At 46.7% G+C, this 21,509-nt stretch overlaps 1 protein-coding gene across 1 annotated transcript in view; it reads left to right on the forward strand.

Moving 5' to 3' along the window:
• LOC126272071 (vacuolar protein sorting-associated protein 52 homolog) overlaps positions 1–21,509 on the forward strand; it is a 106,823-nt gene that overhangs the window by 34,040 nt on the left and 51,274 nt on the right. The window contains exons 4-5 of the mRNA XM_049974617.1: positions 15,024–15,121; positions 15,488–15,641. Coding sequence (XP_049830574.1) covers positions 15,024–15,121; positions 15,488–15,641 — 252 coding nt within the window. The remainder of the gene's footprint in view (positions 1–15,023; positions 15,122–15,487; positions 15,642–21,509) is intronic.

Genomic DNA, 21,509 nt, shown 5'->3' on the forward strand with positions numbered 1-21,509 from the left:
TTAAAGCTCTTTGTATTCTTGTTACTTGTTTGAAAATAGTTTATTCATTACTTCCATGAGCTTGTTAGATGGGTGCCACATATGACCCTCTAGTCTAGTGAATCAAAGTGGTCATTGACTAAGCACTTATAGCAAGGCTCTAGTGGTAGCAGGGTTGCCCTTTACCTTAATTTAACAATAGGATAATGTGTATGTGTGTTTTGTGGATAACTGTGATGAGTTCTCCTGCACTGTTTTGTCACACATTGTTAATGTTGGAATACTGAATAGTGAAAAAAAAGTGAGAGAAGAGGAACAGTAGGGCAGTTATGTAGCCTACTCCTCAAATTGCTGCAAGAAAGGTATGGAATTTAACATTATGTATATTTTGAAGAGTCTGCGTTCATAAAGACACAATTTCTTGTTTTTTTCTCTTCACTCATACATGTCAGTGATGTTATGTAAACATGAGGGAATTCCACGTGTGTTACTAACAGCATATTTTTTGGTTCATATCACTGTCTGTCTTCTTCTGTAGAACTGATATTTCAATACACTTTGTTGTCTTCAATTTTGTTGTTGATTGTGACTTCAACATGGTCTAAACACTTTGAACTGCAACTGCAGCTCACAGTTTTATTGTTTATGATAAGTATAAAAGAATCATATCGAGATGAGTTTAACATTTTCAGTTCACAGTCTGATCGTCTTAAGTTAAATTCCCATTATCAACATTTCAAGTAGTATATTAATTTAATTTTCACTACAAAGAATTATTGCTACTGACTTCTTGCAATATATATTTATATGACTAGCATTTTGGCCATTTCTAGCTCATGCTGAGACAAGATGTGCAGAAGTATGTAGTCCTATCCAGTGAGTGTTCCTAGAGGCAAACGTAAGTGCCCAGGGAAGAGTGATATGACTATATTATATGGGAAAGTGTCATCATTGAGTGACTGTTGGAGGATACAGCAGGATTTCAGTAGAATTTCTTGCTGGTGCAGTGGATAGCAGCTGCTCTAAATATGGGGAAATGTAAGTTAATTCAGATAAATATTAAAAACAATCCTGTGAGGTTCATACACAGTATTAGCAGTGTGCTGCTTGACACAGTTACGTTGCATAAATATATAGATATAACACTGCACAACAACATGAAATGGAGCTAGCACATAAGGCCATTTGTAAGGGAGGCAAATGAAAGATTTCTGTTTATAGGGGAATTCTAGGAAATTGTAGCTCACCTCTATAGCAGACCAAGCATAGAAGACTGGTGTGACCCATTCTAGAGTGCTGCTTGAGTGGTTGGGATTCACACCAAGTTTGATTTAAGGAAGACATGGAAGCAGTTCAGAAGCATGCTGCTAAACCTATTTCTTATAGGTTCAGTCAACAAATCACTATTAATGCAGCCAAAATTTTTACAGAGGACCTAATGGTATTCCGGAATTATAGATTAATGGGGTGACAGTAGTTTACCTTGTAGGAAAATTGAAGTAGATAGTTCCTGTTAGTTGTATGTATTGTATTGAATGTTAACCGGGGACCTAGAAACGATGGAGAGGCTCTGTCTCCACCACAGCCGCAGTGGTCCACAACCTCACGACGACTACCGCAGTTCATTTCACCCCTCCGCTGCCCCCCCCCCCCTGTGGGTTCGGGGGTAAGAATAGGCCCACGGTATTCCTGCCTGTCGTAAGAGGCGACTAAAAGGAGTCTCAAACGTTTTGGCCTTGTGAGATGGTCCCCTAACGGGTTTGACCTCCATCCTTCTAAATTTTCCGAAGAGCGAGCCGATTGGGGAAGGGCGCCTTACAAGGAGCGATGTGTCCATCAAGCATTACCGTCTCTAGCCAGGTTTGTCGTCATCGCTTAGCAGTCCCGCTCACCTACCATCTCTTGGGCGTGGATTTGTTCTTGGGTGCGGTTTCTTGCAGTCTGCTATGCTGTGCCGCTTTATGCGCCAATGACGATATTGGACTACATCACCTGAAATCCAGCACGGTAGCCAGTCCGTTGTGGTGGGGCCGCCATGTACCCTGTTGGTTGTAGCCCCCTGACTACACAGGGATCGCTCTGCTGATGCCAGCGCCGTTAACTCCCCACGTATGCCAAGGAGTAGATGCCTATCTCCTTGGGGCATTGGGACTCCCGGCAATGGCCATCCTGCCAGGTGGTCGTTGCTGAGGCTGGGTGGCGCCCGTGGGGAGGGCCCTTGGTCGGAGTAGGTGGCATCAGGGCGGATGAACCGCAATGAAGCGTGGTACATCATCTCTTGCTGGTGGCCAGCGTTCCAGGGCTCAATACAACGCAACTACATATGACCCCAAATCGTTCCCCTCCCTGGCTACACCATGGGAGGAACGAAAGACTAAGGATGCCAGCGAACCATACTCGCCCCGCTACCTGGTGTGTACGAGAGCTGATGGTGAATCCTTTACATCCATGAAGCCTCAGTTCTTCGTCGAGCACTTAGAGGACAAGTTCGGGGAGGTGGAGGGCTTGTCCAAAATGCGCTCGGGCTCGGTTTTGATCAAATCGGCGTCCTCCGCCCAGTCCCGCCGGTTACTCGATTGTAACAAGCTGGGGGATGTTCCGGTTACAATCACGCCCCATAAGAGTCTTAATATGGTCCAGGGCATAATATTCCATCGGGACCTTCTATTGCAGTCTGATGACGAGCTTCGCGCCAATTTAGAGCGGCGAGGTGTTCACTTCGTCCGGCGCGTACATCGTGGTCCAAGGGATAAGCAGGTTGCCACCGGTGCCTTCATCTTGGCCTTCGAGGGTGATACTTTACCTGAGAAGGTCAAGGTGATGGTCTATCGTTGTGACGTCAAGCCATATATCCCTCCCCCGATGCGGTGCTTTAAGTGCTGGAAGTTTGGGCATATGTCTTCCCGCTGTACTTCCGGCCTCACATGTCGAGATTGTGGACGCCCATCACATCCCGATACTCCATGTGCTCCGCCTCCCATCTGTGTAAACTGCGGAGAGCACCACTCACCTTGCTCGCCGGACTGCAGGATCTACCAGAAAGAGCGCAAAATCATGGAGTATAAGACCCTGGACCGCCTGACATACACTGAGGCCAGGCAGAAGTTCGAACGCCTCCATCCTGTTCGAATGCCTGCCTCTTACGCCGCGGCTACTACTGTTATGGCCCCATTAGCTCTCCCTCAGACTGCCACCTCTCAGAGCCGGAAGGCTACACCTGCCCCCTTGATGGTGGGGGGCACTTCACTCCCTGCTGCTCCTGCACTACCTGCCTCAGGAGCAGCAACCCCCCAACCATCGGGGACATCAGTCCCCACTTCTAAGCTGGGGAAGCCTCAAACTTCCCCTGCTCGAATAGCACGGAAAGGGTCCCTTGGGTCCCTTCCTTCCCAGGTTTCCGCCTCTGGGAAGGGTGACGTCAGCCAATGGAAGAACAGCAGACCAGCGGCTGATCGCAGGGCTTCCCGCTCCTCCTCCGTCCCGGAGACTGACTCGCTGGAGCCCTCCCAGCCAATGAAACCCAAGGACCAGAGAGACAAGACGAAGAAGAAGACCTCTAAGGCCAAGGACCACGCGGTGGCATCCACCCCACTGCTCCCTACAGGCTCTGCGTCCGGGGGTAAGGTGGAGATCCGGGCGTCCGCTGAGGACCTGGATCTCGCCGGACCCTCAGACGCCATGGAAGCAGATTGTACTGGTCCTCCATCGGTGGCAGCAGGTGACCCAGTGGCGTGATCTGCCTCCTCGGCCCCTTCACGCCTTTTTCGGACATGGACAAAGCAATACTCCAGTGGAACTGCAGCGCTTTTTTCCACCAACTTGCTGAGCTTCGCCAACTCATCAGCAGTCACCCTTTCCTCTGCATTGCCCTACAGGAAACTTGGTTTCCGGCAATGCGGACCCCTGCCCTACGTGGGTATCGGGGTTATTACAAGAACCGGGCAGCTTATGAGAGGGTATCTGGTGGAGTCTGCGTCTACATCCTTAACTCTGTCTACAGCGAATGTGTACCTCTTCACACACCTTTAGAGGCTGTCGCTGTAAGGATGTGGACGCCTCAGCCTATTACTGTCTGCAGTTTGTATCTTCCGCCAGATGGTGATGTCTCGCGTCATGTGTTGGCTGCATTGATAGCACAACTGCCTCCTCCTTTTGTGTTACTGGGCGACTTTAACGCCCATAACCCCCTGTGGGGTATCGCCGCGGTTACTGGCCGGGGTAGAGATGTCGAGACTCTTCTCTCGCAGCTTGACCTCTGCCTCTTAAACACGGGAGAGCCGACACATTTCAGCGTCGTCCATGGCACATTTTCGGCCATAGACCTTTCTATCTGCAGCCCCGGACTTTCACCATCCATCCACTGGAGTGTCCATGACGACTTATGTGGTGGTGACCATTTCCCCATCTTTCTGTCACTACCACAGCGTCACTCTTCTGAACGCCCCTCCAGATGGGCTCTGAATAAGGCTGATTGGGGCTTGTTCTCCTCTCTCGCCACTATCGCACCTCCTTCCCCTGACACCATTGATGCGGTGGTTCAGTCGGTCACCACCGGCATCGTTTCTGCGGCGGCATCTGCGATTCCCTGTTCATCCGGGTCCCCTCGGAGGAGGACTGTGCCTTGGTGGGCGCCCGAGATCGCAGAGGCGATTAGAGATCGCCGGCGGGCTCTTCAACGCCATAAGCGGCACCCGTCCTTGGAGAACCTCATCGTTTTTAAACAGCTCCGTGCCCGTGCCCGACGCCTTATTCGCCAACGGAAGCAGGAGTGCTGGGAACGGTATGTTTCCACCATTGGCGTCCGTACCTCTGCATCGCAGGTTTGGGCTAAGATTAGGCGACTCCATGGCTATCGGCCGCCTGTCTCTGTCCCTGGGCTTTCGCTGAATGGAGTGGTGTGTACTGACTCCGACACGATTGCGGACCGGTTAGCAGCGCATTTTGCTCAGTGTTCCGCATCTACGAATTACCCACTGGCCTTCCGCTCCCGGAAAGAGCGGTTGGAAAGTTGGAGGCTTTCCTTTCACACGCGCCACGCGGAGTCGTACAATGCTCCTTTCAGCGACTGGAAATTCCAGAGTGCCCTATCTGCTTGCCCTGATACGGCTCCTGGGCCAGACCGCATCCAGAGCCAGATGCTGAAACACCTCTCTGTGAATTGCAAGCGACGCCTCCTAGATGTTTTCAACCGCATCTGGGTTGAGGGTGTGTTCCCGTCTCAATGGCGAGAAAGCATCGTCCTCCCCGTGTTGAAACCTGGCAAGAACCCGCTGGAGGTGGACAGCTACCGCCCCATAAGCCTCACCAACGTTCTTTGCAAGTTGCTAGAACGTATGGTGAGCCGGAGGTTGAGTTGGCTCCTCGAGTCTCGAGGCCTTCTGGCTCCGTCTCAGGGTGGGTTCCGCAAAGGCCGCTCTGCCGTCGATAATCTGGTCTCCCTAGAGTCTGCTGTCCGTACAGCCTTTGCACGCCGCCAACATCTGGTTGCCGTCTTCTTCGACATGCGGAAGGCGTACGATACGACTTGGCGATATCACATCCTGGCCACACTTCATGGGTGGGGTCTTAGGGGCCCGCTCCCGATTTTTATTCAGAATTTTCTGTCGTCTCGTTCCTTCCTCGTGCAAATTGCTGCGTCCCATAGTTCCTCCCGGGTCCAGGAGAACGGGGTCCCACAGGGGTCTGTCCTCAGTGTCTCCTTGTTTTTAATTGCGATCAATGGGCTCGCTGAGGCGGTGGGATCGTCCGTCGCAGCTTCGTTGTATGCAGACGATTTCTGCCTCTACTACAGCTCCGCTGGCATTGCAGTTGCTGAGCGCCAGCTGCAGGGCGCTATCCGCAAGGCGCAGTCGTGGGCTGTAGCGCACGGCTTCCAGTTTTCGGCCGCTAAGACCTGCGTTGTGCATTTCTGCCGGCGTCGCACGGTTCACCCTGAGCCACGCCTTTACCTTGACGGTGCACCTCTTGCTGTGGTAGAGACGCATCGGTTCTTGGGACTGGTAATTGATGCCCGGTTGACTTGGCTGCCTCATATTAGGCAGCTTAAACAAACATGCTGGCGGCATTTAAACGCTCTCCGTTGCCTTAGCCACACCGGATGGGGTGCCGATCGGTCCACCCTTCTCCGGCTGTATCAAGCGCTGATCCAGTCCCGCCTTGATTATGGGTGTGTGGCTTATCGTTCGGCGTCGCCATCAGCGTTGCAATTGCTGGATCCCATCCATCACTGCGGGATCCGACTCGCCACAGGAGCATTTCGGACAAGCCCTGTTGACAGCTTACTTGTGGAGGCTGGTGTTCCTCCATTGCGGATCCGGCGCGACCGACTTCTGGCCGCTTATGCTGCCCACGTTTGTAGCTTGCCAGGGCATCCCAACTACCGTCTCCTGTTCCCGCACTCGATCGTCCATCTTCCAGACAGGCGGCCCCGGTCAGGGTGTACGATCGCGGTTCGCATCCGGGCTCTACTGTGTGGGATTGAGTTTTTTCCTCTCCCGCCTGTTTTCCGGGCCAATCTCCGTCTGCCCCCTTGGTGTGTGCGCCGACCATGCATTCGGCTGGATTTGGCACAGGGTCCGAAAGACTCGGTCCCTCCTCCGGCCCTCCGCCGCCGCTTTGTTGCTCTCCTTGCCGAGTTTCCCGGATCTGCCGTGACCTATACCGACGGTTCGATGGTCTCTGGTCGCACTGGTTACGCTCTTACTCTAGAGGATCATTGTGAGCAACGGTCGCTGGCACCCGGGAACAGTGTATACACTGCCGAGTTGGTTGCCATCTATCGCGCCCTAGAGTATATCCGCTCCCGCTCAGGTGAGTCCTTTGTCATCTGTAGTGACTCCCTGAGTGGTTTACGAGCTCTTGACCAGTGCTTTCCTCGTTCCCGTCTGGTGATGGCCATCCACGAGTCGCTCCATGCTCTTGCCCGTTGCGGCCGCTCCGTGGTCTTTGTTTGGACCCCAGGTCATGTCGGCACCCCGGGCAATGAGCGGGTTGACACGCTGGCTAAACAGGCAGTGAGTTCACCGGCTCTGGAACTCGGCCTTATGGAGTGTGATCTCCTGTCGCTTTTGCGCCAGAAAGTGCTTGGTGCCTGGGGTGACGAGTGGCGCACCCTGCCCACGCCCAACAAACTTCGGGCGGTGAAGGAGACGACCCGTGTGTGGCGCTCCTCCATGCGGGCCTCTCGGAAGGACTCTGTCGTCCTCTGCCGGCTGCGCGTTGGCCACACGTGGCTGACGCACGGCCATTTGTTGCGCCGGGAGGACCCACCGCTATGTCGCTGCGGGGCAGCTCTGACGGTGGTCCACATTTTGGTGGACTGCCCGCTTTTAACAGGACTCAGGCAGACGTTTGCGCTGCCTGATACCCTCCCTGCCCTTTTATGTGATGACGATGCTATGGCGGACCTCGTGTTGAGTTTTATTCGGGCAGGGGGTTTTTATCGTATGATTTGAGTGTTTGTCCTTTTATTTCCTGTATTGACTTGGGCCTTTGGCCTGTGGTTTTAAACTGTGGGTTTTAATGTAATTTGGTGGTTGGCTTTTCCTTATTTTCATGGTCGGCCAACCACCTTCACACTCGGTGCGATTTTAGTTCCGTTTGTGTGGTCTTTGTCTGGTCTTTGTCTGCCTTTCTTGTATTGTGTCGTCCCTTCTCTCAGTTCTCCGTTTTTAACGACTGACAGTTTTTATTTCGTGTGATTTTATCGTGGAACAAGGGACCGATGACCTTGGCAGTCTGGTCCCTTCAATCCCACACCCAACCAACCTCCGCTGCCCCACACCAAACCCAGGGTTATTGTGCGGTTCGGCCCCAGGTGGATTACTCCTCCTCCTCCCGCCGCCGCCCCCCCCCCCCCCCCCCCCCCCAAGGGAACGTTTCGCACCAGACGAGTGTAACCCCTATGTTTGCGTCATAGAGTAATGGTGGTGTACGCATTCATGGAGAACTTGTTTGCACAGCAATTGCCGACATAGTGTAACTGATGCGGAATAGGGGGAACCAGCCCGCATTCGCCAAGGAAGATGGAAAACCACCTAAAAACCATCCACAGACTGGCCGGTTCACCAGACCTAAACACACATCTGCCTGGCGGATTCGTGCCGGGGACCAGGCGCTCCTTCCCGCCCGGAAAGCCATGCGTTAGACCGCACTGTAAAACTGGCAGGCATTCCTGTGAGTTTGTATGGGTATACTTCACAACAAGAATAAATTAATTGTAATTTCCTTTTACTGAAACTGAAGAGTTCAAAGAAAACTTTGAGTATTGTCTCAAATAAGTACCCCACTCATACAATCTTAGTTGGTGGCGATTTCAATCTACCCTCGATATGTGGGTGGAAATATGTGCTCAAAGCCAGTAGTAGGTTTAAAACAACATAAGAAGCTGTACTAAATCTTTTCTCTGGAAGTTATTTTGAGAAATTAGTTCATGAGCCCACTCAAAATGTAAAGGGTTGCAAAAATATAGTTGACCTCTTAGCAACAAATAATCCTGAGCTAATAGGAGCTTCATGATGGATACAGGGTTAGTGACCACCAAGTCATTGTGGTGAGACTGACCACCACAACATTCAAATCTGCCAAAAGTGAACGCAAAATATATCTCTTTAAAAAAAGCAGATACAGGTTTAGTTGATGCCTTCCTAAGAGGCAGTCTACACTTCTTACAAACTGTGTAACTGTAGACCAGATGTGGCTTAAATTCAGGGAAATAGTACCTGGGAAAATTGAGAGATTTATATGGAATAAATTACTGAAAGATGGTACTGATCCCCTTTGTTACACAAAACTGGTCAAAACGTCCGACTTCCTTCCCTAATCCAATGAGACTGATGACCTCGCTGTGCCATAAAGTTTTGAGAGGCCCCCGCACCACGCCCTCTCTTCCCGTGCTATACAGCTGGGCATGTAAATGGTGTTTCGTGCCACATCTCCTGCGAGTGGCTATTAATTCCATGCCTCGCGTTGGAATATCATTGAGCTGGTGAAACTCAGGGATGAGGCTGCCATCTTGTACAGTGTCCACCTTTTCTGCTGTACTGTACCTTTTGCCAGTGCCAAACAAACTGGCAAGTGACTTAGTTCAGAACTTATGAATTTTGAGATTATTTTGTGTGTTTCTTTGTATTTGCATAGTCGGAAATTGGGTGTGTTCCTTGACCACAAGTGAACATGTTTCCTTTCGTGTCGCCTACCATGCTTTGCTCTTCTATTTGGTAATGGACTTATAAATTAGATAAAAAACATCCTACAGTAGTGACCTGGCAGTAGGCTTAATCAAATTAATTTCCTATTTTGGCATAGTGTTGGCTGCCTCGTTCCATTAGTGCTTGTTTTGACTCTTGCCCACACCATCAGCAGCTTCCATTTTCGTGCTACAAACACTAGTGTTTTGCATCGCGAGCCATTTTTCTTGCATGTTTTGCTGTCCTTTGTTCAACCTAGCAGCCATAGCTTCCCCTTCTGCCCCACCTGACACCTCGCCATACTCGGCTGCTGCTCCAGCGCCACATGACGTGTCATCACTGAGCTAACCAAACACCTTGTGGAACTGGTACAAAGCAAGGCAGACCTGCACATGCAACTAATGGCAACATGACTACCAGCAGTCCAGCCACCTGTGCCAGACTCCATGTCAACACCCGCAATGACCCCTACTTCTGCCGCCTCTGCTGCCATCCTTCCCTGCCTTAATGCACCAATGCCTGTTGCCCTGCATGCCATCACCACTTCATCCAGCTATGGTTCACCTAATGCCTTTCAATCCAAGGGAACTGTGCCTGTGGTTTTCCCTGGTAGATGCCATCTTCACCAACTTTGGCACAACCCAAGATGCCACCAAGGTCGCTATGATGATCTGCCAGGTTGAGCTGACACATGTGATGGAGATCCGTGATGACATTTCATCCCCCTCGACCACCGACTGCTACAAGACACTCCAGTGCCGCCATGTGACACAAATGCAGTGCACCCAGATCCTCCTTTCCCTCAAGCAATGCAGGATATGGATACCCTAGCAGTTTCTATGCCACTTGTAAAGCCTGACAGACACACACATGGTCTCTGATTGCTTCCAATACAATATCTGATTGGCTCACCTCCTGGCACAGACAGCTGTGGCATCACATGCTGATCTCTCCCTCATCGACAACATCGGCCTCGCTGACCAGGTTCACGAGACACAGCCCTAGCCAACCAGCCAATTCCTCTCATAATCGACCTGTGCTGGTAACAGAAGTGTTTTAGCCCGGGCGCTATGAACTGCAGAGACCACTGTTCTTGTCACCCAAAACCCAATGGCTGCTGGGATTACGTGTCTGTGGCTGTTGCAAGATCTCCCAGTGCTTGTTTGTCTGCCTTTCGTGATTGACATCAGCTCAGAGTTGTCTATCTTTCTATGGTGGCTTGTATGAGACTCTGGCACCACCTCAGCCATTCTCCTGATGGCAGTAAACAACTCCACCATCACCATGTATGGTATACACCACTGCGACCTCATCCTTCAGTACGATCTTTATTTGACCTTTACCTTCGCTGGTGTCACTGACACCATTATCATAGCGGACTTCATAAGACACTTATCTCTTGCTCCCTGATATTGCAGGCTAGCACCTCATTGACTGCAACACCAGTAGATCAATCTAGTGTACCACTTGTTTCGCTGTTCTTTTCGACGTGAAACTGTTTATCTATTCCAGTCTCTATGCTGACCTAGTGCCGCAATTTCCTGCTCCCACACACCCTTCCAGCATGCCTCAGGAGGTCCGCCATTCAACTGTTCACTACATCAGCACCACCCTCCAGACCACCTGTTTTCTGTTGGCCACATTGCCTACCATGCATAAACTCTACATCACCAAGCCTGAATTTGATGAGCTGCTCACAGCTGGTGTGCTCCATTCTTTGAAGAGTCCACGGGCATCCACCCTTCACCTTGTCAGGAAGAAGGATGGCTCTTGGCACCCATGTGGTGATTACCAGAAGCTAAACACCCACGCCATCCCTGACAGATACCTGGTGTCGTTCTTATGCAGTGACAACAACACACTGGCTGGAACTACAATTTTCAACACGAGTCACTGTGTCAAGGCTTTCACTCAGATTCCGGTCACACCTGAGGATGCCATTCAGACTCTACAAGAGCACCATTATGACCTTTGGCCTCCATAATGCCGCCCAAACGTGGCGGAGTTTCTTGGATGGCGTGTTGCGAGGCTTGCCCTACTATTTCAGCTATTTGAATGACATACTCGAGTTTTCTTTAACACGCGAGGAACACCTATCTACGCAGTATTTTTTAATGCCTCCAGGCATCAACAACAACAACAACACACCAAAGTGCGTTCTTGGTGCCAGCGAGGTGTTATTCTTGGACCATGCTATCTTCTCTGCCGGCTCATGTCCCATGCCCGAAAAGGTACAAGCTACCCTCATTTTCCTGCACCCAGAGACATTAAAGGACCAATGCCACTTCCTCAGCTTGTTAAACTTCTTGCCCTCTGAGCAATGCTGCTACTATGTAGGAGATGCTCGCTGCTACCCTCCACGGCATCCAAAAAAAGGGGAACAAGCTGGTGCCACGGATGCCGTAAATTGAAGACATGCTTCTCTGCTGCTAAGCATGATTCAGCGGACGCTACCCTACTCATCCACTGCCTCACTTGCCATCGTGGTCAGTGCCAGCCAGATAGTTATTGGTGCATCTTGCAGCAGCACACTGGTGACCCCTGGCAACTACCTGCTTTCTTCTCCAATGAGCTCTCTCCCACTCAACGACGCTGGAGCATGTATGACAGAGAGCTCCTCGCCATCTGTGAGGCAATCAAATATTTTTGGGTGTCAGTGGAGGTCTGTCACTTTGAGGTCTTCACCAACCACAAACCCATAACATTTGCTCTCACAAAGGACTGCGACCAGTGCTCCCCACACCAGCTCCAACATATGTCATTTATATTTGAATTAACTACCGATGTACATCATGTCTCTAGAATTGTCAATGTCATCGCTGACTGCCTCAGCTGCACCTGCACATTTACCTCGCCTGTCAGCGTGCCGAGATTGGCGACCACATTACATGCCTTTGTCGCCACCTTCTCAGAAATCAGTCATCGCTTCACTCACATTCATGTGGACCTCATTGGCCCTCTTTCCTTCCTGTGAAGGCTGCCACAACCACCTCACTATGGTGGAAAGGTTCACATGCGGGCCTGAGGAAACTCCAGTACTCATTATCACCACCGCCACAGTAGCCGCCAAATTTGTCCACGTCGATTGCCTGTTTCCACTGTCCATGCCATGCCACTACAGATCATTGATACCAGTTTACATCTGCCCTTTCTTGTGCATTAATAGACCTCTGTTGCCATCCAGCTGCCAGTGGCATGGTGTAACGCCTCCACCATACCATAAAGGCCACACTCGCGTGCAACAATAGCAGATGAACTGCTGCCCTGCCCCTGGCATTCCTTGGCCTCCACATTGCTCACAAGGCCAACCTTGATATGCCTGCCACCGACAAGTCCCAGGTGATTTACTGGAGCCCGCCCAGCTGTGTGCAGATGATGTCATCCCTGAGTTTCTTGCCGTCTTGCACGACTGCATGGCTTAACTGTGGCCCCACCTCAGCGTACAACAAACACAAGGAATTCATTCATGTCAACCTCATGTCATGCACACACATTTTGCTTTGCTTCAACACTCGCCAGTCCCCGCTTTGCCTGCACTACTCCAGCCCCCCTCCAGATTCTCAGACTGTACTCAACGACATTTACATTACAAATCCATGGCACCCCAAAAGTGTTTTGATTGATAAGTTCAAGACCGCCTATTTTCTGTCCGATTCCACAGCACTCAGCCCAGCCGGGTGCACAGGTGAAAGCCACCCTGACACAGGGAATGCACACACCCCTGCCTCTGTAACGCCTATGCCAGACACTGCAAATTCCCCTCCACTGCCATCAACATCTGGCTACGCCATTGATGGCGCGAATTCACACCCACTACCGTCAACATCTGGCTACATGCTGAACCACACTGCAGCCTCTGCCACTTCCACAACAGAATTGGCTCATGAGCTCCCAGAGCCATGCCCTGGAGCTGCCTCTGCCCCTCTCCACACCATAGGCACCAGCAATTCACACTCACAGTGTGTGGTGCACACACCTTCAGCTATCAAACATGGCCACCAGACTGTCACCCTCTCCTTGCAGCCAACCAGCAATAATGCTGAACCCTTGCCTCCACAGCCCTATGCTGACAACACTACCCAGTGCCTGACCACGACTGCACATGCAGCACAGGACACAGGCTCGGGGCAATTTGATCCGGCTCCCGACATCCCCCCTGCAGGCAACTTACTCATCACTCACATTGGCTGCCAGTATGCGCTGCCGCTGGCTATCTTGCAGTGGACCAGTGCTGCAAACAGCTGCTCATCCTGCCAACTTCACACTTGGCACCCAGAAATCCTGTGTCTGCCCTCTTTGGACGACTATCAACTGCAGCGTTGATGCCACTGCTCACATCCTCACGCTGGCTACAAGACAGGCCCCCACTGGTGCCAGCCTTCGCTGTTGCCATTTCACTCACCACTCGAGCTCCGTTCTTGCAGGGGGATGGATTGTGGGAACTGTGTGGCAGCCTTTTGCTACACAGATGTCTTGGCAGTTCCATATGTCTTTAGCTTGCAACAGCCATCTGATAAGGCAACAAGTTTCTCCCTTCACATGTTCCTTCCATCACAAGTTGTTGATCCTATTGTGTGGTGAGATACCTGCATACTGTGGTCACTGGCTACCGGTGGAGAACAATGGCTTGGTCTGTGGTGAGACTCTTACCAACTTGGTCTTGACCAGTCTCCATTCCATCCCTGTGGCATCAGCATCAATTCTAGCTTGCACCCGCAATGCTACAGACATGCCACATAGCGACACATACCATGAAGTTTTTAGACACACTCACACCACACCCCTGCTAAGCAATTGGGCATATAAGAGGTGTTTCGTGCTGCGTCTTCTGCCAAAGACTATTAATTCCATGCCTCACATCAGAATATTGTCATGCTGGTGAAACTCGAGGACAGGAATGCCACCTCGCTCAGCATCCACATTTTCTATTGAATCATGCCCTTTTCCAGTGCCAGCCGTGCTGGTGAATGCCTTTGTCCAGAACTTATGAATTTCAAGACTATTTTGTGTGTTTCTTTGTAGTTGCATAGTCATTAAATAGATGTGTTCCTTAACCATGAGTGAACATTTTTCTTTGTGTGGTGCCTATCACACCTTGCTCTACTATTTGGTAATCGACTTATAAGTTAGGTAAGGAAACATTTGTACAAGCTCATTAACAGCATGTGCAGTACTTCACTCCTACTTAAATCCATATTGATTATTAAGAATAATGTTATGTTTTTACACACTTTTCGCTCTAATATTTTAGGAATAATTGATAACATCGATACTGGGAAGAAATTTCCTATCTCATCTTGTCTGCCCTTTTTGTGGATAGGTTGAACTTCCACATATTTCAACCTGTCGGCAAAGCAGCCCTAATCAAATGATTGATTAATTACGGTTTTTTTTTTTTTTTTTTTGGAATTACATATCAGCCCCCAGATTAAATATTTTTTAAGGATTTTATAATGCTAGCAAGGTCATGGCAAGAAAAATGAGTAAATTTAAAGTGAAGCTCATAGAAGATGACTCATAGGTGCTGACATTTGGGGGAATGCGTGTGGTTGGCAATGAGAGAGGAGGAAAAATTGTGTTTTAGAAGAAGACCAATTTATAAAAACCAGATATTTTACAAAGATAAAAAACTGACTCATAAAATGATGGTAGAACACACACATAAAAGAAAGTTATAATTATGTGTGTGTTCTGCCACCATTTGATGACTAGATTTATTTAATCTATCCAATTACATTATTTTGTCAAAAAATTGATTGTTTTCATTGTTAAACATTTTACAAACATAGGTTCTTGTAAGAGCTTCCATCATTTACCAACACAATTAAAAAATGGAGCTTGGTTTTATTGTTTCAGAGGAATCCTTGATAGTCCTGTAACAGAAGAGGATTTTCTAACCCAGTTAACTGTACTAAATCACAAAATAAATTTTGTGAAGGAGCAAAGTATAAAAGGTACTAGTATTTACTTTTGCCACACTGCAGCAGCTTTCTTTCCTATTTTTTTGTTCAAATATTTTGTAAGCCTAGGTGTAGGTATGTGTGATCTTCTGTGTTTCAGATAATAATTTGTAGATATTATATTTGTTTGTGTATGTTTCATGAGTTTTTGTTTTACATGACCTAGGTTTCAGATTACAAGCCCATATTCAAATGTTACCAGGAACCTAGGTTTTCTATTATGAAATATACACAAAAAAGTGTTTTTGTTGTGTAGTAATTAGTAAATTCCATCAAGATCCACAGTAAAGACACTTAAAATAATTTGTAGCTATTCAAAGTCAGTTGTGTAACCCAGTAAAGCATTTTTTTTTTCACCAGATGTGAAATCATGTCAAGATGTGAAGGAAGTACTCGAAAAATTAAAAATTAAGGCAGTAACAAAAATACGGGCATATCTGTTGGAGCAAGTGTACAAATTTCGAAAACCAATGACTAATTACCAAATACCACAAAATGCAATGTTGAAACACAAGTAAGTAGAATGTTCTTTTCAGACGCAACTCCTATTTGTAATGATACTGGCAACAGAAAATTTATTTCACTTGATTAGTTTGTAATATATCCTTTGTTTCCTCCTGTAAGTTAATAGCAGGCAGTTTCACTAAATTACCTAATTACAGTACAGCCTTCAGCTATCCACATATATGTTGCTTTTGCTTGTTTGCTAATATCATCTACTCACCTTGTATTATATCATGACCCCTGTCTTTTTTGTTCTATCTACCTTACATTTTGATTATGTGCAATGAAATTGAAACATAGGTGGACAGGTCATGTTGTTAGATGAATGGGTAGTGAGCGGACCAAGGAAGCACTTTGAAGGATCCCAAGAGATAAGAAAAGACAGAGGTGGGCACATAATAGAGATGGGTTGATAAAATTAGAAAAAAAGGAGCTACATTCATGCAAGCAGCTGAAAACAACATGTGTGGAGATTTCTGTAGGTGATCTTTGTCCAGCAGTGGATGTTCAATCTCTGCTGCTGCTGCTGCTGCTGTTGTTGTTTTGATGATGATGATGATGATGAATAATTTGGAAAAAAAAAAATACCGTATGGCTTGAAAACAGAATAGTCAGTGAGTACTTTTTGGGAGTTTGTTGTTGATTTTTTGAATATTTCAACACCATATAAATAAGCTCTGTGTTTTCTGTCTCTTGCGTTATGCTGTGAAAGGATCACAGATATATGAACAGCATTTAAGAATAAAATGCACAAGAACCCCGTATAGTCTTTCACAATTAGTCTATATGTGCCTGGGATTCGTCGAAACATATTCTTTCTGCAGAGATGAGGGGCTCTGTTTTAACATCTGCAAATGCAAAATAATGTGCTTAAGTAGGGGGAAATGTTCATATCTAGTGATTCTGTTCAGCATTGCCATTAAATCACTAGTTGATATAATATTTTTTTGTGTTCAGGCCAAAGTAAGTTGGGATTACCAGATGATTCTAACAGTGAGAAAACAAATGTCAAACTGATTCTTGGGAGAGTATTGGGGATGTGCAGAGCATCAATAAAGAAAGTCACTCGATTATTGCTCCTCTGTCTTAGATACATATTGTACCTGACTGGCTGAAGGAACTGAAAAACCATGCAATTTACACAAGGCTTATTTTATTCTATGGTGTTACACAGCACATAAGAAAGTGCTCTAAAATTTCAGGAAAAGATCTTTGCAGACAGCTCTAATAATATCCTACTCTCTCACATACTGGTATGTGTATCTTACAGGGATGGTTATGGTAAATTGTAATAGATTTAAGGGAATGTACAAAAGTAAGAAGTCATTCTTCCAGCAAAAGGTCTTGAATAAACTGGAAAACGACATTTCAGTGAACATATGCATTGTACTTTAGGGTTTCCCAGTAGAATACATAGTTCTTTAATCTGCCACTGAATCACATTCGGGAAGTTCCACAACATTTCATCAAGACAACTGTCTGTCTTCCTCTCATTGTCACTGCTGGGATCTGCTGACTAGGAACTACAGTCGGTATCCAAACTAGAAACACTCTTCTTTTGGAGACTGTATGGGAAATTGTAAATCCATGAAGAAATTGTCAGGTGGATGACGGACAGTGTACTACACACTATAGTGCCCACATAGCAACCAGTTTTGGTTTGTGCTCCAGTCACAGCCACACATGGCAGCAGCTGGTGATCCTCATGTGTCTGGATATTGCTGCCTCGGTTCTTGTTAGATGCCTTTCAGTGCTGTATTGTTCTCAACAAAAACCTCATGCATGCTTAATTTCTAGATGCAGTCTTCATACGAAGAAGACCCAAGTGCTGAAACTGACAGTTACCACTTACAGGGTGTTTCAAAAATGACCGGTATATTTGAAACGGCAATAAAAACTAAACGAGCAGCGATAGAAATACACCGTTTGTTGCAATATGCTTGGGACAACGGTACATTTTCAGGCGGACAAACTTTCGAAATTACAGTAGTTACAATTTTCAACAACAGATGGCACTGCAAGTCATGTGAAAAGATATAGAAAACGCAGTCTGTGGGTGCGCCATTTTGTACGTCGTCTTTCTGCTGTAAGCATGTGCTGTTCACAACGTGCAAGTGTGCTGTGGACAACATGGTTTATTCCTTAGAACAGAGGATTTTTCTGGTGTTGTAATTCCACCGCCTAGAACACAGTGTTGTTGCAACAAGACAAAGTTTTCAACGGAGGTTTAATGTAACCAAAGGACCGAAAAGCTATACAATAAAGGATCTGTTTGAAAAATTTCAACGGACTGGGAACGTGACGGATGAACGTGCTGGAAAGGTAGGGTGCCGCGTACGGCAATCACAGAGGGCAACGCGCAGCTAGTGCAGCAGGTGATCCAACAGCGGCCTCGGGTTTCCGTTCGCCGTGTTGCAGCTGCGGTCCAAATGACGCCAACGTCCACGTATCATCTCATGCGCCAGAGTTTGCATCTCTATCCATACAAAATTCAAACGCGGCAACCCCTCAGCGCCGCTACCATTGCTGCACGAGAGACATTCACTAACGATATAGTGCACAGGATTGATGACGGCGATATGCATGTGGGAAGCATTTGGTTTACCGATGAAGCTTATTTTTACCTGGACGGCTTCGTCAATAAACAGAACTGGCGCATATGGGGAACTGAAAAGCCCCATGTTGCAGTCCCATCGTCCCTGCATCCTCAAAAAGTACTGGTCTGGGCCGCCATTTCTTCCAAAGGAATCATTGGCCCATTTTTCAGATCCGAAACGATTACTGCATCACGCTATCTGGACATTCTTCGTGAATTTGTGGCGGTACAAACTGCCTTAGACGACACTGCAAACACCCCGTAGTTTATGCAAGATGGTGCCCGGCCACATCGCCTGGCCGACGTCTTTAATTTCCTGAATGAATATTTCGATGATCGTGTGATTGCTGTGGGCTATCCGAAACATACAGGAGGTGCCTTGGATTGGCCTCCCTATTCGCCAGACATAAACCCCTGTGACTTCTTTCTGTGGGGACACTTGAAAGACCAGGTGTACCGCCAGAATCCAGAAACAATTGAACAGCTGAAGCAGTACACCTCATCTGCATTTGAAGCCATTCCGCCAGACACGTTGTCAAAGGTTTCGGGTAATTTCATTCAGAGACTACGCCATATTATTGCTACGCATGGTGGATATGTGGAAAATATCATACTATAGAGTTTCCCAGACCGCAGCGCCATCTGTTGTTGACAATTGTAACTACTGTAATTTCGAAAGTTTGTCTGCCTGGAAATGTACTGTTGTCCCAAGCATATTGCAACAAACGGTGTATTTCTATCGCTGCTCGTTTAGTTTGTATTGCTGTTTCAAATGTACCGGTCATTTTTGAAACACCCTGTATCTACAGTCTTGGAATGTTTCCTAGATGAAATATTGTGTCACTTTCCCTAAATAATATACTGCAGAGTTCAGAACCATAGATTTAAAATATAATACTTTAAGCATCTTCTTTGGGTGCCCGTGCTTGGCTTTCTGTTCTTCTCGTGGATGTACATGTTTTATAATGTTTTTATTACTGAAAACAGCTCTTTTTGAGATTTTTAAAATTTCATTTTAATTTTGTTTATTTTAAAACATATTAACTCATTTGAATATGTGATATATATTTTTTTGTAGTGAAATTATTTCTACTTGTTCACAATCTCCCCAATTGTTGATAGGTCTTAATATTTTGCATCAATAATGCTTATCTCTTACATCTCGAATAAAATATTCATGTGTGAATGGAGTATCTTTCTTTTCTGCTTTCCCAAATATAGTAACTGCTTTTGTTGGTTTTTCAGTATCATATTTTCTCAGGAGTTAGTTTTCCTGCCATCCTTGCAAGATTTTTCAGCAACAGTTGGGTAGTAGAAGTGAAACCGTCTTATGGACCTATGAGCAATTAATAATGCTTTATCATTCACACCCAGTCAATTTTCGCTATAAGGAGTTTTCGTCATTACTAAATGAATTCAAAATATATTTCTTGATATATCTCTTATTAATAATCAGTGTGCAAATATGCATGATGCTGAGCTGAAAAGATTTAAAATAAAATTTTACAATGAATGTTAGATGATTGGGTTGAAAATCACCGCTCCAGGACTAATTTCATGGATACTCTCCATACACTAAAAAGCACTGACGTTGAGTTCATCATCCTCATCATACCCAGAAATGCCTGGTGGAGCAAAATTACTCATCATGTCATGCACAAGGCACTGAATCGTACAATTTTGTTAATGGGAATTCCACACCACTTTTGCAATATATCGAGAAACAGTCGCTATACCCAATAAAATCCACAACAAAATACTTAGACACTTGAAAGATGACAGCATAAAACTATCCTCAGGTTTTTCAGTCATTGTTTGGCGAGATAGGAATTTTGAATCCAATGAGCCGAGAGTATCATTATTCCTATTCTGAAACTGACAAAAGACCCATATATTGTGACTAATTATCAGCCACTCTCTTTAATCAACAGGCTGTGTAATTTATTTGAAAGAATGATCAACCAATAACTGTAATGTTGTGTGGAAGCCAGAGAACATTTATCACAATTTCATAGTGGCTTCAGGCACCCCGGTCCACCATACACAAACCAATATGTCTGGAATCTGCAATGTGTAATACTTTCACCCATTGCTATCACCTTTGATCTGCAGAAAGTATATGACATGACCTGGCACCATGACATCCTATATACACTGCTTGAGGGGGATTTCCGGGTTTGCTTACCCATTTTTAACCAGAATTTCTTATCCCTCTGACAGCTCTGGGTGCAGATGGGTTCACCCCTCAGGTACCAGCATGAAAATGAAGTTCCTCGTGGATTGGTTTTGAGTGTAACACTCTTCAACTTAGCAGGCAATTGTATCATGACCAACATGAGATCAATGGTCTCATCATCACTATATGTGGTCAACCCTTTCCTTATTACAGCTCTCTATCATTGAGCACTGCAGAGTGGCAACTTCAGGGAGCCATAAACAAAGTACAAAACTGGGCCTTGACTCAGGAGTATCATTTTTTTACCCTGAAAACTCGTGTCATGCAGAACTTTACCTAGGTAACCTATTACTTGAAGGCATTGAAAATTTTTTCATTTTTGGACTTTTATTCAACAAGTTAACATGGTTACCACATGTACTTCAGCTAAAGGTTTAATACCTCCAGATTTCCCAGCAGCACATCCAGAGAAGTAGACTGCACAGTTCTTTTGTGATTCTACAAACCTTTGATCTTATCCTGCCGGGACTATATATGTGTATCTTACGGATAAACAGAGCTTAGTACATTGTGTTGACCACAGTGGCATGTAGTTGACAACTGGAGCCTTCTGTACAGACTCCTGATGGAACCTGGTACCACACCATTGGGGTCAGGTGCCAGTAATTCTTGATGAACAATGTAGTCACAATTTGTCATATACCTGCTTATTTATGTTATTCGGCTCTTTTCCACAAACAACGATTCAGACTGCTTACAAACTACCCAAAAATAGGTAGACAGCTTGGGGATGATTGGAAACATGTGCAAGGACCTCCAGCTTCCCCCTCTTGTCTTCCTTATTGGCACCCCGTGTCTTGTGTACCCAGTCCTGTGATTCAGGTGGACCACTTCCACAGACTCCACTATTCACAGGTGCCTATTCTGCTCAATTCTCCATGACTATAGTACTTTGAAATTATAAATTGAAAGTTGATGACAGAGTTGATTATGCCTTCGCATACACAAGGAGTTCGAGACATGCAGTGTGTATACTGCAGAGTTGGTAGCCATGTATCAGGCTTTGTAATACATCAAAATTTTCACAGCAAAGAATTTCCAGGTTT

Source organism: Schistocerca gregaria, chromosome 5 (assembly GCF_023897955.1).
Source record: "Schistocerca gregaria isolate iqSchGreg1 chromosome 5, iqSchGreg1.2, whole genome shotgun sequence".
NCBI lineage: Eukaryota > Metazoa > Arthropoda > Insecta > Orthoptera > Acrididae > Schistocerca > Schistocerca gregaria.